Below are 24,599 nucleotides of genomic sequence, written 5' to 3'. Positions count from 1 at the left end.
GGAAGGACGGGGACAGGCTCCGGGGGGGACCGGAAGGACGGGGACAGGCTTCGGGGGGACCGGAAGGACGGTGTTCCGTTCCGACGGCGCTCTGCCTCTTACATCCGGGAGCTGAAATGGAGCCGAGTGAGTGCGTAATGAAGAACGCTCCGAAAGCTCGTGCTGTTAAATAAAGCTGTTGGGAGATCAGGAACACGACAGAGAGAGGAAGTGAGTGAAAAACAGAGGGATAAATAGGGAGAGAAAGAGTGAATAAAAACAGAAGGAGAAATGGGGAGAGGGTGAGTGAGTGAGAAATGGAAAGAAAATGAGTGTGTGTGAGGGAGAATCAGGGAATGAGAGAGCAAGTGATGGAAGTGGAGAAAGAGTGAGTGTGGGAGAGGAAAACAGGTGTTTTCTTGTGTGTCAGAGAGGAAGAAAATGTGAGGGAGAAAGAAAGAGTAGGACTCCGAGACTGGGACGCTGGAAGATAGAGGCTTATTGAGATGAGAAATAACGGGAGTGAACCATTTAGCTCCTCCAGTCATTATGATCATGGCTGATCTGCCCTAACTCCCTACTCTCTCCCACCCACTCCCTGTGTTCTCCCACAGACCAAAAAAAACCTATCAATCTCACCATTAAATTTACTCATAAGAACATAAGAAATAGGAGCAGGAGTAGGCCATCCAGCCCCTCGACCCTGCCCCGCCATTCAATAAGATCGTGGCTGATCTGTCGTGGCTCAGTTCCACATTCCCGCCCTCTCCCCATAACCCTTAATCCCCTCGCTTATCAAAAACCCATCAACCCGCGTCTTAAAAATATTTAGCGAGGCAGCCTCCACCACCTCAACGGGCAGAGAATTCCAGAGATTCACCACCCTTTGAGTGAAGAAATTCTTCCTCAACTCCGTTCTAAACCGCCCCCCCTTTATCTTGAGGCTGTGCCCCCCTAGTCCTACTGTCCTTTCTGAGCGGGAAGAGTCTCTCCACCTCTATCCTATCCATCCCATTCATCATCCTATACATCTCAATGAGATCTCCCCTCATTCTTCTAAACTCTAACGAGTACAAGCCTAGTTTATTCAGCCTCTCCTCATAGCTCAACCCCCTCAACTCCGGTATCAGCCTAGTAAACCTCCTCTGCACTCCCTCCAAGGCCAAAATATCCTTGCGTAAGTACTCAACAGTAGTGTATCCGCAATCGTTTGGGGGTAGAAACTGCAAATATTTACAAACTTCTAAAGTGAAGAAGTTTCTTATCTCAGTCCTAAATAATTGACCCCTTATCCTGAGACTGTTCCCCTGTGTCTACCTGGTTAAGTCCTTCACAATCTTGTATATTTAAATACGATCTTTTCTCATTCTTTTGAGAATGAGTTCTGGGAGTATAAGTCCATTTTACACAGTCTCTTCACACAATAGCTTTCTCATCCCAGAAAGCAATCTAATGAACTTTTGTTGCGTTCCCCCTAAAGTAGCATATCCTCCTTTAGATAAAGAAATCAAAAATGCACATAGTACTGCAAATGTGACCTTGCCGAAGCTCTGTAGAATTACAGTAAGAGTTCCTTATTATACTCCAATGACTCTGCAATAGAGGTAACATACTATTTGCATTACCATTCTGCATGTTAACCTCCTGTGATCTGTGTGAAAGGATATTCAGATGTTTCTAAATACCAACATTTACCAGCAAATCACCTTTAAAAAAATTCTGTTTCGATCATTTCTATCAAGGTGAATAATTTTATATTTCCCTGTATTATCGTCAATGTGCCACCTTCTTGCCCACTCATTTAACCAGTGAACACTGAGTGAGAAAGATAGAGAGAGAATGTAATTCTGGACATCTTATGTGTGTTTCTAGATTAAGTGGTAGTTGACGTTGGAGCTAATCACTGTGCTTTGGTTCAGTTTAAGGGGTATGCTGACCATGCTGAGGCTCTCGGTTATTTTTCCAGTAGGAGTGTTGCTTGTGAGGACTATGGCGTGGACTTCCTCTGGAACCTCGCAGTCACAGCTAGTCCAGAACCTTAAAAGTGAGTAACAGAAAATCATAGTAGTTTACAACATGGGAGGTGGCAATGGTAGGTGTCAGCATGTCAGCTGACTACTAGTCATTTAAACCATTCTCACTTTCCAGTCTTGGTCTGTTAGCGTTGTAGTTTATGGGACTTCAAGTGCAAATCCAAATACCTTTTAAATGTTGTGAGAGCTTATACCCCTACCACATTTTCAGTCAGTCACTCTCTGGGTGAAAACAATTTTCTTTGAACTCCCCTTGAATCCCTTCTAAATCTCCTAATTACCCTAACCCATTTCCCCCGGTTATGGATGCTCAACCCAGGGGAATAGCATCTTATTATCCATCTTGTCTAGAACCTTTCATAATATTAGGCACTTCAATTAGGTCCTTCCTCAGCCTCCTCTGTTTCAAAGAAAATAACCTTAGCCTATCAAATCTATCCTCATTACTAAAATTCTCCAGCATTCTTGTAAATCTTCTTTGCACCCACGTCTTTCTAACAGTGTGGTGACCAGAACTGCAGCTGTGGCCTAGTGTTTTGTGCAGTACCAACATAACCCCCCAGTTCTTGCATTCTATGCCGTGGTTAATGAAGGTAGTCCTGATGTCATCTTGATCACTTTATTTACCTCTTCAACCACTTTCAGGGATCTCTGGATGTGCACTCCGAGGTTCCGCTATTGCTGTATACTTCTCAGTATCTTGCCATGTATTGTGTATTTCCTTACCTTGGTAATTGTCCCCAAATGCATATCCCCACACTTATCTGGATTGAACTCCATTTCTACTGGACCACCCACTGAACTTATCCATTGATATCTTCCTGCAGTTTACAGCTTTCTTCTTCATCAATTGCACAGTTAATTTTTTTATCATCTGTCAACTTAATCATGTCTCCTTATGTTCAAGCCAAATCATTTGTTCTGTACCGCAAAAATCAAAGGACCTAGAATCTGGCTCTGCAGAACATCACTGGAAACAACCTTCCAGTCACAGAAGCACTTATTGACCTTTGATATTGTCCTTGCTTTCTGTCTCTAGGTCAAGTAAGTCCACCTTTCCATTTTGCATTGGACCCCATGGGTACCACTGCTGCCTCACAGTGCCAGGGATTTGGGTTCAATTCCTGCCTTGGGTGACTGTGTGGAGTTAGCACATTCTCTCTGTGTCTGCGTGGGTTTCTTCCCATAGTCCAAAAATCTGCAGATTAGGTGGATTGGCCATGCGAAATTTTCCCTTTGTGTCCCAGGATGTGTAGGCTTGGGGGATTATTGGGGTAAAAATGTGTGATTATGGGGTTAGGGTCTGGGTAAAATGCTCTGTTGGAGAGTTGGTGCATTCTCCATGGGTTGAATGGTCTCCTTCTACCATGTGGGTATCCTATGACTTTATTTTCCTGACCAGTCTGCCATGTGGGATCTTATCAAAAGCCTTGCTAAAATCCATTTTGTTTACAGCAAATGCATTAGCTTCATTGACCCATTCTAGTTACCTCCTCAAAAAATTCAATCCTATCAGTTAAATATGACCTTCCCTTAACAAATCTGTGCTGACTGTTTTGAATAACCTGTATCTTTCCAAATATGATGTGGAGATGCCAGTGTTGGATTGAGGTAGGCACAGTAAAAAGTCTCACAACACCAGATTAAAGTCCAACAGGCTTATTTGGTAGCACAAGCTTTCAGAGTGCTGCTCCTTCATCAGGTAAGTGAAGAGTTGGGTTCACAAACAGGGGACGTATAGGCTCAGACTCAATTTACAAGATAATGGTTGGAATGAGAGTCTTAACAGGTAATCAGGTCTTTACAGGTACACATTCCAGCTATTATCTTGTAAATTGAATCTGTGCCAAAATGTCTGGTTCACTAATGTCCCTTTAGGGAAGGAAATCTATTGTCCTTATCTGGTCTGGCATACATGTGACTCCAGAGCCACAGCAATGTGGTTGACTCTCAACTCCTCTCGCAAGGGCAACTAGGGATGGGCAATAAATGCTGAACAGCCAGTGATGCCCATGTCCAACGAATGAATAGAAAAAACTAATCAGTTTTGTGACACCACCCCCGCCCCTCCCCCCATTACCTCAATCCTTTTTTTGTCCCCTCTCTATCTTGGTTGAAAATCCTGTAATCAGGAATGCTAAGCTTCCATTCCTGTCCTTTCAGCTCTGCCTTAATAAAAGCTGTATCGTACACTTGTGTGTTAATCTGTGCTCTCAGTTCATCTGTCTTATTCCCCAAGCCTCTGTGTTGAAGAATCTATCACTTCGTACTGTGACAAGCTCCCATGTCAATTTCTAACCTTTGTTTTCAGTGTCTTCCAAATACTGGTTACTAATTTTCTGTCTTCCATTTCCAAGTTTTCTTCTCTCCCTTCTGAATCTGCTGTCAATTTCCCACTTCCCTGCCGAGCTAATTTAAACTCTCCCCAACAGCACGAGCAGCAAAACCTCTTGAGAGGACATTGTTGCGATGCAAGCTGAATGGTTTGTATAGGTCCCACCTCCCCCAGCAATCTGAATGCCCCAGGAAGCTAAAGCCCTTCCTCCAGCATCATCTCTCCAGGCATTTATTCGTCAGCTCTGTCTTCCTGTATTTGTACTCATGAGCAGGTGGCACCAGGAGTAATTCAGAGGTTACTTCCTTTGAAGTCCTTCTCATTAATCTCTCTCCTAACTGGCTAAACTCTGCCTTTAGGACCTCATCCCGCTTTCTGCCCATGATGGTGCTGATAGAGACCACGACTTCTGGCTGTTTCGCACCTGCCAACACATGCACACCCAGAGTAATCCATAAGCACTTGGTCCTTGGTCCTGGCACCAGAGAGGTAAAAAAACATCCTGAATTCATATCAACAGCCATAGAAACACTGCCTGTTCCCCCTAGCTACTGAATCCCATAGTGCTATTACTATTTCATTCTCTTTTGCTACTGATTCTCCTCAGTGACACCAGCCACTGCTTGAGTTCTGAAATGCAGACCTCAAGCTGTGTTAGCTGGCATGAGTTCATCCACGTGGTCGTCCTGGACGTGGAAGCATCCAGGCTTTCCCGCATGACACAGGATGAACATTCCATGGGGCAGCAGTTCCCTGCCGTGTATTTACTTTCTGACTATAAACTAGATACAGTTACCAGCTCCTACCTTGGTTGGGATGTTTGCAGGTTTGCAACACAAATGGCTGGGTTCAGGAACAGCCTCAGTCAAGGAAATATAATTAGAAATGACATTATTAATTCAGCAGTCCAGGCAAAACCTGTGGGGTGAGCACATGGCCCACAAGTGAGCAACATTGTCTTCCTTATAACTGGGAGATATTGCAGACAGACAGCAATTAAAATACAACAGTCAAGGAGAAATTGCACAATGACCGCGGGTAGAGAACCTGACCACAGAATGACCCTGACTCCACGCACACACTGATCGTGACACCACACACACTGACCCTCACCCCGCACATGAATGCATGCTGGCCCTGGCCGCTGAGAGCGTGCACACATACACTGACACCTGCAACTGACCTGACCGCGCGCACACACTGACCCTGACTGCCTGACCCTGCCCTCGCGCGCGCGCACACAGGTGTGATGCTACTGTGCGTTTAAGAAATGTATTTTTAAATCATGTCGCTGCAGTTATCGGCAGGCACTAAGCTGCCTGATTAAGTGTCCTACTATTGCTACTTAAATATTTTAAATGAAGTTTGTTTATTTTTACTCTGGGCCTACTGCACTTTCTTGGAGTTTGACCTTTTTGTACTGGGATGGTTGATTGACACGTCTGGTGTTTTTTTCCTCTCACAAGAGTTCTTACTTTCAGTTCTGGTTGCTGGCTAGTTAGAAGGTATATGGAATCCAGATTAACAAGTGTTTCCGTGTGTCACTTGATATTGGAAATTCTGCTGGCTAATTTGGAAGCACTTTTTCTAGCTTTTCTGGAGTGAAAATGTTGCTGTTGGTGGCTTGCTAGCTAGAGGCGAGCAGTGGACCTATCTTTACCTTGAGGTGGGCTGGTAGCTACAGAGTTGGGAAGTCAGAGTTTCAATTCTCTATCCAAAGGACTAATTCACAGCAGTACTGCTGAACTGCAAAACCATGTGAGCATCCTTATTTTCTATGCTAAACCTGGGGCAGGTGTATTTTCATAAGGGGGTTTTTTGTACTGGAACAGTGCATTTTATTGTTAAGGTTTATACAATAACATTTTTTTTTCTTGTTTGTAATTGGTAAAAGTTACTGCTAAATTTCTTTCTACATGTTGATTGTATTCTTAATTCAAGTTTTTTTTTGATAAAAGCTCCATAGTGGGTCATTTGAATCATACCCGAAGTGAAACATCTTGTGCTTACCTGCACCAAATTCAAATTCAAATTGCAGAACTTCTGGCCTAGGCTGTCTTCATAAAACACCTTGGAGTTTCTGACCTGGATTATAACACAGTGTGTGTAGGCATGTTAACCAGTTGTTTGTAATTTGAGAGCAGGATGTCAAATTCCTTCTGTTGATCAGAGAGGCTGTAATTCCAAGTCTCTGTGAAGTACTCAAGACTGTGGGGAGGAGTACTGTGGTAATACTGCAGCACAAGTTGATTTCTCACGTCAGACCCTGTAGCAACCAATCTGTTATCTTCATTAACCCACAGTGTTTCTTTTATCTTTATAGAAAATGGTGTGATTCATACTCCGCGGGTGTTTGAGGTTATGATGGCTACAGACCGGGCACGATACTGCCGCTCTAGTCCCTATATGGATTCCCCACAGTCTATAGGTGAGTCCTTTCCTCAACCAGGGTACCTGCTTCGTTAAACCCAATTAGTTCTTCCCACTTTCCCCAAGATTGAGGGGTAAGGAGATGCTGGGATTGTTGAGGGGTGCTGGTGGGGTCTAATGTGTACCTGGGCAGGATTTGAGTTGAGGGACTGACCCCAAACGTAGACCAAGGTTTTCCAGCCCACTCAGTGGGGGTCAACATCACAGGTGGGATAGTTTGGAGAGTGGTGAAAAGTCAGCTTTCTTGTCTTGCCTGCACCAATATCTGCCATGATCCCGTCCATGATATCTGTGAGACTGCTGGGAGGTTAGAGCCGCTCTTGCAGTAGGCCCTTGCTGGAACGCTCATTTGTGTTGGGTGAATTGGGTTGAGAGGGGTCCTTCCCTAAGGCTTGGCATTCATTGCCTTGGCTGAGATATTGGGGCAGTTACCATATATGGAAGGGTAAACCCAGCAGGCGTAAGCCCTTTCATCAGGCAACCAGAAATTCCCAATTAAGTAACTCTTCCTTATCTATTAACTTGAAGCTATCCTATTTAGCTATTACTTTGACCAGTGAACTATTTTTGTGTTCTAATGCTGTAATTCTGTTCCTCAGGCTGCTTTGTATATATATTTATCATCAGACTGCAGTTCTTGTTCTGCCAGATATGTTGTGTATGTTTACATCAGACTGCAGTTTGCCAGGGTGTTGTGTATGTTTACAATCAGACTGCAGTTTGCCAGGGTGTTGTGTATGTTTACAATCAGAATGCAGTTTGCCAGGGTGTTGTGTATGTTTACAATCAGAATGCAGTTTGCCAGGGTGTTGTGTATGTTTACAATCAGACTGCAGTTTGCCAGGGTGTTGTGTATGTTTACAATCAGAATGCAGTTTGCCAGGGTGTTGTGTATGTTTACAATCAGAATGCAGTTTGCCAGGGTGTTGTGTATGTTTACAATCAGACTGCAGTTTGCTAGGGTGTTGTGTATGTTTGCAATCAGACTGCAGTTTGCCAGGGTGTTGTGTATGTTTACAATCAGACTGCAGTTTGCCAGGGTGTTGTGTATGTTTACAATCAGGGTGCTGTTTGGTGTATGTTTAGAATCAGACTGCAGTTTGCCAGGATGTTGTGTACGTTTACAATCAGGCCGCAGTTTGCCAGGATGTTGTGTACGTTTACAATCAGGCTGCAGTTTGCCAAGGTGTTGTGTATGTTTACAATTGGACTGCAGTTTGCCAGGGTGCTGTGAATGTTTACAATCAGATTCCAGTTTGCCAACAGACTGCAGTTTGCCAGGGTGCTGTGAATGTTTACATTCAGACTGCAGTTTGCCAAGGTGTTGTGTATGTTTACAATCAGACTGCAATTTGCAAGGTGTTGTGTATGTTTACAATCAGACTGCAGTTTGCCCAGCAGTTTTGTGTACATTTACAATTGGACTGCAGCTTGCCAGGGTGCTGTGAATGTTTACAATCAGATTCCAGTTTGCCAACAATCAGACTGCAATTTGCCAGGGTGTTGTGTCCGTTTACAGTCAGACTGCAGTTTGCCAGGGTGTTGTGTGTGTTTACATTCAGACTGCAGTTTGCCAGGATGCTGTGTATGTTTACAATCAGATTCCAGTTTGCCAACAGTCAGACTGCAGTTTGCCAGGGTGTTGTGTATGTTTACAATCAGGGTGCTGTTTTGTGTATGTTTACAATCAGACTGCAGTTTGTCAGGGTGTTGTGTATGTTTACAGTCAGACTGCAGTTTGCCAGGGTGTTGTGTATGTTTACAATCAGACTGCAGTTTGCCAGGGTGTTGTGTATGTTTACAGTCAGACTGCAGTTTGCCAGGGTGTTGTGTCTGTTTACAATCAGACTACAGTTTGCCAGAGTATTGTGAATATTTACAGTCAGATTCCAATTCTTTTTTCTTTGGGTTGTGTATACTTTTTATTCCTTGGGGTATCTGTGTAAATACAGTCTCTCTGCAAGGCCTGTACCACCAATGATATGTTACTGCATCTGTAGGAATTTGTTTTTGCTTGATCTTGTAATCTTGTCTCCCTTTTTCTGTAGGTTTTGGGGCGACCATTAGTGCACCCCACATGGTAAGTGATGAACAAACCCACTGTGTATCTACTCCGCTTGTGCCAGATTCTACTGAGTGATTTGTAAACCCCCTGTTTGCTACCTGTGTTATCCACAGGGAATGGTTGCATTAGGAAACAATTAGAGTTAAGGTTAGTGTGGCGACAGTGTGTATGTGGCTCCTTGGCTTTTCTGCTCAGGGACATTGGGACTATGAAGGCTGAATGTTCAGGAATGAAGTTGATAAACTGCCTTCTGAATTACTCCAAGGTACACAGAACTTGCTTGCCTGCCACAAGATTCCTGTAGTCCACACTGCACAGAGTATAATGGTCACCTTAGCCCTAGTCTTATTTTTAAAAAAATATTTCATGGGATGTGGATGTCGGTGGCAAGGCCAGCATTTGTTGCCCATCCTTAATTGACCTTGAACTGAGTGACTTGCTGGGTCATTTCAGAGTGCAGTTAAGAGTCAATCATATTGCTGTGGATCTAGAATCACACACAAGTTGGGTCAAGTGAGGATAGTAAATTTCTTTCACTAAAGAACATTAGCGAACCAGACGGATTTTTATAACAATTGATGATAGTTTCATGATCACCATTACTGAGACTATCTTTACAATTCAAGATTGTTAATTGACTTTAAATTCCAGCCACTGCCATGGTGGTCCCTGGCTTACCAGCCTAGTAACATTGCCACTGTGCCATTGTTTTTCCACATGTAGTGGACTTCTGTCCTGTGAGGAGGCTGCCTCAGTGAGAAGAAGCTATTTGAGAAGTACAACAACCACTTGACCAACAGGAGCAGAGAGTTGCATTACTTCATCACGTAACCCAGACACCATGATGTTTCTGTATTACATCAATTGTTAGTTGGCTTTCCTTCCTTCTTTATATAGAACATTACAGCGCAGAACAGGCCCTTCGGCCCACGATGTTGCGCCGACCAGTTAAAAAACAATGACCCTCTAACCTAAACCAAACCCTTTCCATCCATAAACCTATCCACGGATCTCTTAAACGCCCCCAAACTAGACGCATTTACAATTGCAGCAGGCAGGGCATTCCTATCCCTCACCACCCTCTGGGTAAAGAACCTACCCCCGACATCCGTCCTATAACTACCACCCCTTAATTTAAAGCTGTGCCCCCTCATGCTAGCTTTCTCCATCTGAGGAAAAAGGCTATCACTGTCCACCCTATCCAAACCTCTAATCATCTTATATGTTTCAATAAGGTCCCCTCGCAGCCACCTTCTTTCTAACGAAAACAACCTCAAATCCCTCAGTCTCTCCTCATAGGACCTCCCCTCCATACCAGGCAACATCCTGGTAAACCTCCTCTGCACCCTCTCCAAAGCCTCCACATCCTTCCTATAATGTGGGGACCAGAACTGCACACAATACTCCAAGTGCACACGCACCAGAGTTTTGTACAGTTGCAACATGACGCTGCGGCTCCTAAATTCAATCCCCCTACCAATGAACGCCAAGACACCGTATGCCTTCCTAACAACCTTATCTACTTGATTCCCAACTTTCAGGGATCTATGTACACATACACCTAGATCCCTCTGTTCATCCACACTATTCAGAGTCCTACCGTTAGCCCTATACTCTACACATCCATTATTCCTGCCAAAGTGAATTACCTCACACTTTTCCGCATTAAACTCCATCCTCCACCTCTCGGCCCAGCTCTGCAACTTGTCCAAGTCTCCCTGTAGACTAAGACACCCTTCCTCACTATCAACCACACCTCCGACTTTGGTGTCATCAGCAAATTTACTAATCCACCCAGCTATACTCTCATCCAGATCATTTATAAAAATTACAAACAGTAGTGGCCCCAAAACAGATCCTTGAGGCACACCACTCGTAACCGAACTCCATGTCGAATACTTACCATCAACCACCACCCTCTGTCTCCTATCTGCCAGCCAATTCCTAATCCAATTTCCGAAATCACCCTCAATCCCATACATCTGCAATTTCTGCAGAAGGCTTCCATGGTGAACCTTATCAAACGCTTTACTAAAGTCCATATATACCACGTCAACTGCCTTACCCCCATCCACCTCTTTGGTCACTTCCTCAAGAAACTCAGTAAGGTTAGTAAGGCACGACCTACCCTCCACAAAACCATGCTGACTATCTCTAATCATTTCATTACTCTCCAAATAACTATAAATCCTATCCCTAATAATTTTTTCTAAAACCTTGCCCACAACAGAAGTAAGATTCGCTGGTCTATAATTCCCGGGGAATTATCTTTGGTACACATAAACACACATTGAATAAGCACATGGCACTTTATGCTGGATAGTATGAGATTTTATTGATATACAACATAGGTGATCAATCTACAAAACAGAATTACTTTCTGTCTCTTTCCGCAGTTTCCAAACACATTGGGAAAAACCGCCATTGCTTTACACCTCAGTTCGTTTCTTTCAAAGATAGATTTCGCAAAGTAGATGACTTGAACTACCTGTTCCTGGATTCTTTTCAGAACAGTTTACCTAAGCATCCAATTGACGCCATATTTAATTCTGATTTAATTTATTGTCACATGTATTAGCATACAGTGAAAAATATTGTTTCATGCACACTATACAGACAAAGCATACCGTTCATGCAGAAGGAAAGGATGCAGAATGTAGCGTTACAATTATAGCTAGGGTGTAGGGAAGGATCAATTTAATATAAGGTTTGATGGCAGCAGGGAAGAAGCTGTCCTTGAGTTGCTTGGTACGTGACCTCAGACTTTTGTATCTTTTTTCCAACGGAAGAAGGTGAGAGTATGCCCGGAGTGCGTGGGGCCCTTAATAATGCTGGCTGCTTTTCCAAGACAGCAAGAAGTGTAGACAGAATCAATGTATGGGAGGCTAGTTTGCGTGGCGGACTGGGCTTCGTTCACAACCCTTTGTAATTTCTTGCAGTCTTGGTCAGAGCAGGAGCCATACCAAGCTGTGATACATTGGAATAAATGCTTTCAATGGTGCATCTGTAAAAGTTGGTGAGAGTTGTAACAGACAAATTGTCTTAGCCTCCTAAGAAAATAAAGACATTGTGGGCTTTCTTACCTATAGCGTCGGCACGGAGGGACCAGGCCAGATTATTGGACACCTAGAAACCCAAAACTGCTGTTTATGTTTAGAGGACTAGTCAATAAGGTTATATTTCAGACACTCGGGGTTGATGGTGCTCCATGTTTTGGTGCTGTAGCTGACCTTCTGTATGTTTTCACTAATAATCTTGCTTTCTTAGCTCGCCTAACATTGATAAGACTTCGCTTTTCTTTGACAGACTTGAGTTAGTACAGTTTAACTTCAGATTTTCCACTGAGGACGTTTACAAAGTCCTCAGAGTAAGCGCATGATAATCAGAACACAGACCATCCTGTTCCTGGTTCTCCTGGAGCCTCTTGGTCATTCATTACATTTTCCAACTTATGTAAACTTTCTGTACTGTTACAGATTCTATCACATTTCCATCCTTTCCACCTCCAGGTCACACTTCCAAGTGGCTTTAATCTCCAGCTGTGTTCTTGGCTCTTTGGAGGATATTGTAGACATCTGCAATCACTCAGTTTTTCCTTGGTGGAATGGAATAGTAGCTTTCCGTGGCTGCTGGTAACTGGGCTATGAGCTATACGGCGACTGGACTGTGACGGCTGTGAAACCTTTTCAATGAAAGACTCATATAAGAAAGAAGACTTTAGGACATTTGACTTGATTTATTGTTGTCACATGTATTAGCGTACAGTGAAAAATATTGTTTCTTGCGTGCTATATAGTCAAAGCATACTGTTCATAGAGAAGGAAACGAGAGAGTGCAAAATGTAGTGTTACAGTCATAGCTTGAGTGTAGAGAAAGATCAACTTAATGCAGGGTAAGTCCATTCAAAAGTCTGACAGCAGAGGGAAGAAGCTGTTCTTGAATCAGTTGGCACGTGACCTCAGACTTTTGTATCTTTTTCCTGACAGAATAAGGTGCAAGAGAGAACGTCCGGGGCACGTGGGGTCGTTAATTATGCTGGCTGCTTTGCCGAGGCAGCGGGAAGTGTAGACAGAGTCAATGCATGGGAGACTGATTTGCATGGTAGATTGGGCAACATTCACAACCGTTTGTAGTTCCTTGTGGTCTTGGGCAGAGCAGGAGCCATACCAAGCTATGATACAACCAGAAAAAATGTCTTGTATGGTGCATCTGTAAAAGTTGGTGAGAGTCGCAGCTGATATTTCCTTAGTCTTCTGAGAAAATAGAGGCATTGTTGGGCTTTCTTAACTATAGTGTCAGCATGGGGGCTCCAGGACAGGTTGTTGGTGATCTGGACACCTAAAAATTTGAAGCTCTTGACCCTTTCTACGTCGTTCCCATTGATGTAGACAGGGGCATGTTCTCCTCTATGCTTTCTGAAGTCGATGACAATCTCCTTTGTTTTGTTGACATTGAGGAAGAGATTATTATCGCCGCACCAGCTCACCAGATTCTCTTGTCATTGTTTGAGATCTGGTCCACTACAGTGGTGTTATCAGCAAACTTGAAAATTGAGTTGGTGGGGAGTTTGGCCACACAGTCAAAGGTTTGTGAGGAGTATAGTCAGGGGCTGAGAACACAGTCTTGTGGGGCACCCGTGTTGAGGAGGATCATGGAAGAGGTATTGTTGCCTATCCTTTCTGATTGTGGTCTGTGGGTTAAGCAGTTCAGGATTCAGTCACTGAGGGAGGAGTTTGGAGATGAGTTTTGTAGGAATAATGGTGTTAAAGGCTGTGCTGTAGTCAATAAATAGGAGTCTGACGTAAGTGTCTTTGTTATCTAGGTGTTCCAGAGTTGAGTGTAGGGCCAGGGAGATGACGTCTGCCGTGGACCTGTTGTGGGAGTAGGCGATCTGTGGTGGATCCAGGCAGTCCGGGAGATTGGAATTGACATGGACAGTCACTCTGTTAAACAGCAAGAGGACAAGCTGATATTTTCTCTGGAGCCTTCTGTTTTTTACACACTGGAGAAAGGACCAAGAAGATGAAGCATTTTCAACTCCTGATGAAAAATTTCACTGCTGCATCCTTCACTGCTGCATGGTCGACAGAACAGTTTGAATTGGTTTTAATAAATCTGAAAGAGCCGGTCAGGAAATCAGGAACCAATCTGTAAGACAAGAAGAATGATAAAATTCCTGTCGACATCGGAAGATGTGAAGAAAACCTGGCTTCCCTACCACACTTAGCATGCACTTTGTGTAGAAACATTGCCACAGTTGCTTCATCGTGAGGCTGCTCTGCTGGCATGATAGTCTCAACATAAGGAGTTAAGACTACACCATCTTCAACAATGGGAAATTAATCTCCAGAGCTGGATCTCAATTAAGTTCCTGGGTAGGATTCTTCAGCAGTAGAAACCTTTACAACCACAGCTGAAATTACTGCTAAGCCAGATCCCCAAGCAAAGTCTCTCTTGCTGATCATAAACATTTTCTTCATTGTATGAACAAAGAGGAAGAGCTACTGAGCTCAAAAGCATATAACTTTAGAATGTTAAAAATGTTTTGAAAATTTGGAAGAAAATAACCTAAGTACACGAGATAGAAGTTATATAAATAAAACAGTTTTACCGAACAACCCCTCCCAAAAAAGTACACAATTAAACTACCTCTTTGGTAGCAACTCCTTATAGATTCTTAACCACAAAAATCCACTAAGTATTATCCAAGTAATTGTCACCACTTTAATAAAAGAAAGGGAAGGCAATGAAGAAAACGGTGATCATCCTTCAGAGGAGTTTCCAGACCTCAGTTGGACCTTTCCTGACAGAAATTAAGAGTGAGGCTGTTGCAGAAATGGGAGGTCCATTGGAAGGAGAAGATCCCAAGATTGTTGCATGCTAAGTTCACCACCAAAGTATATGAAGTCTCTGTTGTCTTTTTTGAAGAGTCAGTTGTGTTTGCTGAGGAAGAGCTGAATTCGTACACTTGTTCCACTGAACTCAGAATGAAATGCATTGTATATCACTAGCTGGCTACAATGAGCCGTCCACAGAGAAAAGGCTCCGTCATCTTTTTGTATCATGTCAAATGTTCTTCAATGCCTTCCTGTACAAGAATATCTTCAGTTCCTACTGTATATAAAAGTGCACAGACCCGGTAATTCTGAGATTTCCCCTGTAAACCCAAAGCTGTTTGGTTACTTTCAGACTGCCTCTTCAGCTGCCATCTTAGTCCCTGCTGTGGATGTTCGCTGTGTTAGAAAGACTTTTGGAAGCGGCAGTGGCTATTTAGTGGCTTGTACATTTTGTGTCCTTCACTGCCCTTTCACTACCGTATTTTTTGGGCCAATCCATCTTGCTGCAAATTCGATTTTCTTCCTCCACCAGTCATCATTTGTGGGTTACTGATCTGTGGCAGTTTGCAAGACTGTGACATCCAGCGCTGCCACCATCTTTTGGTGCAAAGGCCAGACTTTAGTAATACTTCACTATTGCCACACTTTCTTGGTTTACTGACTTTGAGGCTTTGCTTCCTTTTGAGATAGTATGGTATAACTTCATTAAGAAGTAATTACAGAGAGCTCAGAGCAAGCACATGGTTTTGAGGAGACGGACAGTTCTGCTTCTGACCCTCTTGGTCGCCTGACTACTGGTGTCACAGTTACATCACTCATGTCATCATGGCCTCTAACATATTAACCCATTACTCTCCAGTCATTAATTCGTTGCAGAGACATTCTGCTATTTTCTTAGCTAGGAAAGCTTTATTCTGTGACCAGTTGTTTTATGCAGGGCGGGTTCAGCACCAATTAGATACTGAATAAAACTCCCTCTACGCTACCCCAATAAATAGTACCAAGGTAAATATATATGGGTTAGGTATAAAATAAAGCTCAATCTATACTGACCCATTACCCAGGCAGGTACGGGATGGGTTAGACACAGAATAAAGTTCCCATTACACTGTACCAGCTTGGTGACCTCTTGCTGCTGCCTATTGATTTTTTGGGTGCCAGCCCTGTGGCCTCTCTGGTGAGGATAATGTTGATTAACAGACTTATAGCCAGAGTCCCCGCGGTGATAGGATAGTGCTGAATTCTCCAATACTCAGACACCGAGACAGAGAAGGAGAGTCAATGATAACGGCCTGTGCTGGCTCCCTGTGTGCAGCTGTAGTTGCCTCTCCTCACCAACAGCCAGCTCCCTTCAGTCACTGATTCTATAATTGTATACTGTGCCTTTCCCAGTGTAACCCAGCTCTGTTTCTTTGTGTAAGGATTGTTGCTGAGTTTGCTGTGTTTCTCTCTGTTTCCAGCATGCACATGCATTGGAATGTCTGAATAATCATCTATATGAAGGGGCTCATGCTCTGGATGTGGGATCAGGAAGTGGCTACCTGTCTGCCTGCATGGCCAGAATGGTGAGTGCAAAGTTTTGGTCACCTGGGCAATGGCCATCACAGGTCAGGAGAAGCAATAGTTAGCTTGACCTTCCTCTGAGTGGAACACTGACCTTTGCTGTCATGCAGCTCCTGTATCTGCTCTAGGCGGAGTCCTTTGAAGAGAACTAGTTTGCCTGAGTTCCCCAGGGTGAGGGAGGGAGAGCTGCTCCTCATGACAAATTCATTGCTGAGCAGCTTCTCCACCTTTGGAGACTAGACCCTGAGCTAAGGAACAGCTAAGTTTATGTGCTCACTATGCCTTTGATTACATATACTAAGATCTCAGAGGAGCAAGTGGGGTGGGGGGGGGGTGCAGGAAGCTTGGGAGGAAAGTTGTTGGGGGGGGGATGGTTGGGAGTGAGGGGGTGGATGAGTGTTATGAGTGTTGCTCAGTATCAATCTGATAGCTGCTGGAATCAGTAACTGAGAGTGTGAGCTAATTACATGTGGTGCTATGCAGCTGGATTGTAGGGGTTGTGGAGATTTATGTTTACCACTGGACATCCCTCCTACTCTCTGTTCACAGGTGGGTCCCACAGGGAAAGTGATTGGAATTGACCATATTCCAGAACTGGTGGAACAGTCTGTTCACAACATACAGTCAGACAATTCGACACTGCTCAGCTCAGGCCGCCTCTCACTGATAGGTATGTGAGGTGGGGAGGGAATGGGTTATTAGGGGTGGGGGGGGTGGTCAGAGAGGCTGGTGCTTTGTGCAGGAGGTGGGGGAGAATGCATAGAGAGGTGGTTGCATCCACAGGGCATATGGAAAGGTAATTGCTTTGGAGAAGGTTTGTGTGTGGCGAGAGGTCACAGGAAGGTCGAGGGAGTGATGAAAGGCGGTGTCTCACTGACTGGATCCACTCGGAACGGTGCTGGGACTGATGCGGGAGAGGGTTGAAGCATGGAGCAAGTTGCAACATTCACTCCTCTCAAACCTTTTCCTTTCAGTGGGAGATGGTCGGCGTGGATACCCAGACGGAGCGCCCTATGATGCCGTTCACGTGGGTGCAGCTGCAGCCGTAGTTCCTCAGGACGTAAGCAAGTCTCTGTTTCTGCAATCTTCCAAACTTTGTGTTAGAAATGCCCCTCGACTGTCCAGAGGTAGCATGGAGAATTTATCACCATCAACCTCTCAACCCCTGTTTACAGAAAGTGTTTTGACTCCAGTGGAGAGTTTCGTGAAGGCACAAAACATAGAGATACCAAGAAAGCCAACTGAGGAAGGTGTAACTTAGAAAAAATAGTGTTCTGTGTTTGTAGTAATTCATGTATTAAAAGTACCATTTACTTTATTCAAGATGTCAGGTAAGGCTCTGGTCAGCTCCTGTGTTTCCCAAGCAAAAAGGTTGAGCATTCAAGCCTAATTCTGGAGATTTAAGCACAAAACCTATGCCAGGGCTGGGGAGGGAGTGGGGGGTGCGCTGGGGCTGGCGGAGAGCATCAGGGCTCGGGGGAGCACTGGAGCTGTCAGATGAGATTCTGAGCCAATCTCCCACCTTTCCTCTTTAGCAAGTGCCCTTTCATTGGCATAAGTGGTCATCAACAGCATTGTCAGGTAGCACTTACTCAGCTATAACCTGCTCATTGAGTCAGTTTGGGTCTTGCTAGGATCACTCAGCTTTTGACCTCATTGCGTCCTTGGTTCAAACGTGGACAAAAGACCTGAACTCCAGAGGTGAGGTGAGACTGACCGCCCTTGACTTCAAGGTGACATTTGACCCAAAATTGACCTCAAGGAGCCCAACAAACTGGAATCCGTGAGAACTGGGGAAAACCCTCCACTGGTTAAAGTCATATCTGGCACAGAGGAAGATAGTTGTTGTGGTTGAAAGTCAATCATCTACATTCCAGGGCATCACTGTGGAACTTTCTCAGGGTAGTGTCCTTGGCCCAAACATCTTCAGCTACTTTATCAATGAACTTCCTTCTATCATAAGGTCAGAAGTGGGGATGTTCAGTGATGATCGCACAATGTTCAGCACCATTTGTGACTCTTCAGACACTGAAACAGTCCATGTTCAAATGCAGCAAGATCTGAATAATATCCAAGCTTGGGCTGATAAGTAGCAAGTGACATTCGCATCACACAAATGCCAGGCAATGACCATGACCAACAAAAGAAGATCGAAGCGTTGACATTCAATGGCATTGTCATTGCTGAATTCCCTACTGTTAACATTCTGGGGGTTGCCTTTGGCCAAAACCTGACCTGAATGATCTGTGCCCACATGCAATAAGATCTGGATAGTGTCCAGCCTCGGGCCTGTAAATGGCATTTAGCATTCATGCTACACTAGTGCTAGGCACTGATTGTTGCCAACAAGAGTCAGGAATGTGGTGGAATATGCTTCAGTTGCTGGGGTGACGGCAGATTTTAACAACACTGAAGAAGCTCAATACCATCCATGACAAACAGCTTGCACAGTTAGTATTGTTTCATTGCTGTCTGTGGGATTGTCCGCTGCACTTCCAGGTATTTTTTAAAATTCGTTCGTGGGACATGGGCGTCACTGACAGTCCAGCATTTATTGCCCATCCCTAGTTGCCCTTGATAAGATAATGGTGAGCTGCCGTCTTGAATCGCTGCAGTCCATGTGCTGTTGACTCACAATGTCGTTAGGGAGGGGATTCCAGGATTTTGATCCAGCGACTGCGAAGGAACAGTGATATATTTCCAAGTCAAGGTGCCGAGTAGCTTGGAGGGAAACTTGCAGGTGATGGTGTTCCCATGCATTTGCTGCCCTTGTTCTTCTAGATGGAAGTGGTCGGGGGTTTGGGAGGTGCTGTCCAAGGATCTTTTGTGAATTGCTGCGGTGCACCTAGTACATATGGCTGCTACTGAGCGTCAGTGATGAAGGGATTGAATGTTTGTAGACGTGTGCCAATCAAGTGGGCTGCTTTGTCCTGGATGGTGTCAAGCTTCTTGAGTGTTGTTGGAGCTGCACCCATCCAGGCAAATGGGGAGTATTCCATCACACTCCTGACTTGTACCTTGTGGATAGGTTTTGGAAGGGTCAGGAGGTGAGTTACTCACCCCAGTATTCTTAGCCTGTGACCTGCTCTTGTTGCCACTGTGTTTATGTGGTGAGTCCAGTTGAGTTTCTAGTCAATGGTATCCCCAAGGATGTTGACAGTGGGGGATTCAGTGACGGTTACACCATTGAATGTCAAGGGACGGTGGTTAGAGTGTCTCTTATTGGTGATGGTCATTGCCTGGCATTTGTGTGGTTTGAATGTTACTTGCCACTTGTCAGCCCAAGCCTGAGTATTGTCCAGATCTTGTTGCATTTGAACATGGACAGCTTCAGTATCTAAGGAGTCATGACTGGTGCTGAACATTATGCAATCATCAACAACCATCCCCCCCCTTATGACAGAGGGAACAGCTGAAAGTTATTGGGATTGGGACACTACCCTGAGGGATTCCAGCAGAAATGTCCTGGACTGAGACAACTGACCCTCCACAAGCACAACCACCTCCCTACGTACCAGGTATGACTCAAACCAGCTGAGAGTTTGCCCCCTTATTCCAATTGACTCCAGTTTTGCTAGGGCTCTGGTCAAATGCAGCCTTGATGTCAAGGGCTGTCACTCTCACCTCATCTCTGCAATTCAGCTCTTTTGTCCATGTTTGTAATGAGGTCAGAAGCTGAGTGACCCTGGCGAAACCCAATTGGGTGTCACTGAGCAGGTTATTGCTGAGCAAGGACTGCTTGATAGCACTGTTATTGACCCCTTCCATCACTTTACTGATGATCAAGAGTAGACTGGGCAGTAATTGGCCAGGTTGGATTTACCCTGCTTCTTTGTACAGGATATACTTGAGCAATTTTCCATATTGCTGGGTGGATGTCAGTGTTGTAACTGTACTGGAAGAGCTTAGTTAGGGGAGTGGCAAGTTCTGGGGCACAAATCTTCAGTACTATTGCTGAATGTTATCAGGGCCCATTGCCTTTGCCAGTACCTCGAACCATTTCTTGATGTCACGTGGAGCGAATTGAATTGGCTGGAGACTGGTATCTGAGATGCTGGGACCGCTGGAGGAGACCAAGATGGATCATCCACTTGGCACTTCTGGCTGAAGATTGCTGTGCATATTCAGCCTTACCTTTTGCACTGATGTGCTGGGCTCCTCCATCATTGAAAATGGGCATATTTGTGGAGCTGCCACCTCCAGTGAGTTGTCCACCACCATTCTTGACTGGATGTGGAAGGACTGCAGAGCTTAGATCAGATCCGTTGGTTGTACGCCAGGAATGACTCCAACCAGTGGAGGGTTTCCCCAGTTCTCATTGATTTCACATTTGTTGGACTCCTTGATGTTATAATGGGTCAAATGTTGCCTTAAAGTCAAGGGCAGTCAGTCTTACCTCACCTCTGGAGATTAGGTCTTTTGTCCATGTTTGAACCAAGGTTGCAATGAAGTTAGGAGCTGAGTGATCGTGGCGAAACCCAAACTGAGAGTCAGTGAGAAGATTATTGCTGAGTAAGTGCCACTTGACAGCGCTGTTGATGACCCCTTATGTCAGTGAAAGGACACTTGCTAAAACTGGCTGCTGCACTTCCTACATTGACTGTACTTCAGTAATGCTTCACTGACTGTGATGTATGTTGCTGTAGTGAATTTGATGTGTGAAAGGCATTATCTGAGTTATTTTCCAATTGCTAGCAGTTTCAGTTTATAGTGCATCGGAGAACAAGTTCCTGACAGTGAGAAAAATGGGGAGTGTCAGTGACGGAATGAAGTTGAGACTCCGTGTCTGGAGTGTGGAAATTGGGGGACATTTGAGAGAGCAGGATTGGGGAGGTGGTTCAGGGGTGGGACTTGGAGAGAGCTGGGGTCTGGAGGGGTCTGTATTAGAGAGTGGGGGTTGGGGGCTCTGTATCAGAGAGCAGGGGTTGTAGGGGTCTGTATCAGAGTGTGGATCAGAGGAGTCTGTATCAGAGAGCGGGGATTGGGGGCTCTCTATCAGAGAGGAGTGGTCAGGGAGGTCTGTGTCTGAGAGCGGGGGTTGGGGACGCTCTATCGGAGAGGAGGGGTCGCGGGGAGTCTATCAGAGAACGGGGTTGGGGGGGGTGTCTGTATCAGAGAGCGGAGATTGGAGGGATCTGTATCAGAGAGCGGGGTCGGTGGGGTGGGTCTGTATCAGAGGGTGGGGGTCAGAAGGGGCTGTATCAGAGAGCAGGGTTGGGGGGGTGGTTTCTGTATCAGAGAGTAGGGGTTGGGGTGGGGTCTGTATCAGAGAGCAGGGACCGAGGAGGTCTACATCAGAGAGCGGGGATTGGGGGATCTGTATCAGAGAGTAGAGATTGGGGAGGTCTGTCTGAGAATGGGGATCGGAAGAGTCTGTATCAGAGAGCAGGGTTCGGGGGGTCTGTATCAGAAAGCGGGGATTGGGGGTGCTGTATCAGAGAGAGGGGATCGGAAGAGTCTGTATCAGAGAGCGGTGATCGGGGAGATCTGTGTCAGAGAGCAAGGGTTCACAAGGATCTGTATCTGAGAGCGGGATTGGGGAGAAGGGTCCTCCTCATCTCAGTTTTAAAACTCCCGCCTCTCAACCCATACTTGTGATCTCTTGTTCTAGGATTGCCCCATAAGAGGAAACATTTGGTCTATATTTACTTTGTCAGTCCCTTTTAAAATTTTATATACCTCGATCAGATTCCCTCTCATCCTTCTAAACTCCAGCAAGTATGAGTTCAAACTGTTTAATCTCTCTTCATAGGTCAATCCCTTCATCCCCAGAAACAACCTGGTGAACCTCCTCTGAACTGCCTCCAACGCCACTACATCCTTCCTCAAATAAGGAGACCAAAACTGGACACGTTACTTCAACTGTGGTCTCACCAATACCCTACACAATTGCAACAACACTTCTCTACTTTTATACTCCAGTCCCTTTGCAATAAATGCCAATATCCCATTTGCCTTTTTTTATTGTGTTGCTGCGCACTGACTTTCTGCAATTTATGAACAAAGACACCTAGATCTCTCTGCCCAGATACATTTTGCATCTGCTCTCCATTTGGGTAATAATTTGCCTTTCTATTTTTTCTGCCAAAATGGATAATCCCACACTTATCCACATTAAACTCCATCCTTCAAATTTTGGCCCATTCTCCTAGCGTATCTATATCCATCTGTAAAATCTTTATATTCTCTCCATTGCCTGCTTTCCTACCTATTGTAGTATCATCTGCAAATTTTGTTATGTTAGACTCTGTCTTTGCTGGTTGATCATTTATATAGATTGTAAATAGTTGAGGTCTGAGGACTGACCCCTGCGGCTAGTTACATTTCGCCAGCCAGAGAAGGATCCATTTTTCCTGTCCCTCTGCTTTCGGTTGGTTAGCCAATCTTCAATCGAATCTAGTATTCTACCTTTTGTCCCCTGCGATGTCATCTTCTGGATCAGTCTTTTATGCGGCACCTTGTCAAATGCCTTCCGGAAGTCTAGCTATACTACATACGTTGGTTTCCCACTATCCACCTTGCTGGTTATGTCCTCAAAGAACTCAAACAAGTGTGTCATGCATGAATTTCCCTTCGTAAAACCATGGTGACAATGGTGGACTGACCTTTGTCTTTTCGAATGTTCAGTCATCTCATCCTTAATGATTGATTCCAGCAAATTCCCTACCACAGAGGCCAAACTAACTGGCCTATAGTTTTCTACTTTTTGCCTCTCTCTCTTTTTGAATAGGGGCATCATATTAGCATGTTTCCAATCCATCAGGACCTTACCAGAATCCAAGGAATTTTGATTTATCACAACCAATGCATCCACTATCACTGCTGCCATCTCCTTAAAACCCCAGGGTGCAGACCATCAGATCCTGGAGACTTATCTGTATTTAATTCCATTAGTTTATTCAATATCTTCTCCCAAGTAATGGTTATTATACCAAGTTGCTCTGCATTAATCTATAGTTTTTGGAAAATCTTCATTCTCTACTGTGAAGACAGAGGCAAAATGTTGCTTTAGTGCCTCCGCCATCTTTGTGTTACCCAGGGTTGGGGGGTCTATTCAGAGAGTGGAGTCGGGATTTGTCTGTGAGCAGGTTCGGGGGTCTGTCTCACAAGGCGGGGTCAGGAGTCTGTTTTGGTCAGCAGGGCCAGGGCTGCGCCTCGGGGCCTGTCTTGGAGAGTGAAGTCAGGATGGGACTGGGTCACTGAGCGGAGTGTCAGGATGTCTCAAAGTGGGGTTTGAGGGCATTCACAGAATAGGGTCAGGGAGTCAGTGAGAGGGGGTTGGGGATGTCTTGGAGAGCAGGGTCTGGGATTGCCTCAGAGAGTGAATTTGGGGTGGGGGGAGCCTGTTTGTTGCCCCAGAGCCCTGGACCTTCCAGGTGTGGGGGACTAGGTCAAGTTCAGCAGCTGATTCAGTCTAAGGTTTGGGGTTTGAAGTGCAGATGGGATCATGAACTGGCAAGATCTGTTGCACACAGTGTCACTGTACTCGTTCTGTTTGTCCCTCAGTTTGGTGCAGGCACTGTTTCTGTACTTGTACAGGCACTGAGAGTCTGTACTCATTCTGTTTGTCCCTCAGTTGTTGCATCAGCTGAAGCCAGGTGGTCGAATGATTGTGCCGGTCGGTGTGAACGGAGGAAGCCAGGCCTTGCAGCAGTTTGACAAGAAGGCGGATGGAACCATCACCCGTACAACACTAATGGGAGTGATATACGTCCCCTTAACCGACCGGGAGAGGCAGTTAAGAGGGTATGTTTGTACTGTGTGGGTGTATGTGCACTGAGTGGGATCATGTGTTTATGGGAATTGGGTGAACATTGATTGATTGTGGTTGTGTGGGTAAGAGATTAGGTGGGTCAGCGAGCTGTTTAGCGAAGCAGGTATTGGGTAATGATTGGGTGTGTCAGTGAGCTACTGGGTGTTGGGGCTGAGGGGGGCAGGGCTTTTGGGGTGGGCCAGTAAGCCTGTACAGGTGTTGGGGGGATTGTATGTGTGGGAGGGGGGGTGGGTCAGCATTGCAGAGACACCACCCTCCAATCATCCTGTTTCTTTCATATTGCAGGAGAGACCTGTGAACAAAGTGAAACAGATTCTCATTCTTGCCAACACTGATCTGGAGGGAGCTGGCCTTATGTAGTGGATCTACATTATATTTAGACATCAGCATGGCTCACACTATATAACCTTTTCAAAGCTTGATCTTAGGTTTGGATTGCAGATTGGTGGGTATTTTCTGCTGGATGTCAGTAAACAAGTTTTAATAGGGTCGGTCAGGATCTGTTGGTGTGAATGTAAAATAAAGCAGAAGCACTGCAGTACTGTGATCATGGAATCTGTAATAAAACATCTGCTCAACTCAA

General features: G+C 45.0%; 1 protein-coding gene across 3 annotated transcripts; it reads left to right on the top strand.

Annotated features, from left to right (window-relative positions):
* The first annotated feature begins 46 nt into the window (after positions 1 to 46).
* On the top strand, positions 47 to 24,599 carry pcmtl (l-isoaspartyl protein carboxyl methyltransferase, like). 3 transcript variants are annotated; one of them, XM_080202965.1, is made up of 9 exons: positions 52 to 210; positions 1,946 to 2,023; positions 6,671 to 6,775; positions 8,826 to 8,857; positions 16,140 to 16,244; positions 16,792 to 16,912; positions 17,217 to 17,302; positions 23,819 to 23,988; positions 24,302 to 24,599. In XM_080202965.1, the coding sequence occupies exons 2-9, from the start codon at positions 1,969 to 1,971 to the stop codon at positions 24,312 to 24,314; spliced, it is 687 nt and encodes a 228-aa protein (XP_080059091.1). In that variant the 5' UTR covers positions 52 to 210; positions 1,946 to 1,968; the 3' UTR covers positions 24,315 to 24,599. The 3 variants fall into 3 exon arrangements, with proteins under 3 accessions (XP_080059092.1, XP_080059091.1, XP_080059090.1); XM_080202964.1 differs by having other exon boundaries at positions 1,899 to 2,023; XM_080202966.1 differs by lacking the exon at positions 23,819 to 23,988 and having other exon boundaries at positions 47 to 210; positions 1,899 to 2,023.

The sequence above is a fragment of the Carcharhinus amblyrhynchos genome, chromosome 14, assembly GCF_965287045.1.
Source record: "Carcharhinus amblyrhynchos chromosome 14, sCarAmb.v2.hapA, whole genome shotgun sequence".
Lineage (NCBI taxonomy): Eukaryota > Metazoa > Chordata > Chondrichthyes > Carcharhiniformes > Carcharhinidae > Carcharhinus > Carcharhinus amblyrhynchos.
This window is presented reverse-complemented; position numbering and strand designations above follow the sequence as displayed.

What these genes read in the sequence shown, in the direction of transcription:
- pcmtl (XM_080202964.1), top strand. Translation starts at nt 1,909, where the DNA reads ATGCTGACCATGCTGAGGCTCTCGGTTATTTTTCCAGTAGGAGTGTTG. An exon ending in AGGCCGCCTCTCACTGATAG is followed by an intron (nt 16,913 to 17,216) that starts GTATGTGAGGTG and finishes TTTTCCTTTCAG; the next exon opens with TGGGAGATGGTCGGCGTGGA. An exon ending in CAGCCGTAGTTCCTCAGGAC is followed by an intron (nt 17,303 to 23,818) that starts GTAAGCAAGTCT and finishes TTTGTCCCTCAG; the next exon opens with TTGTTGCATCAGCTGAAGCC.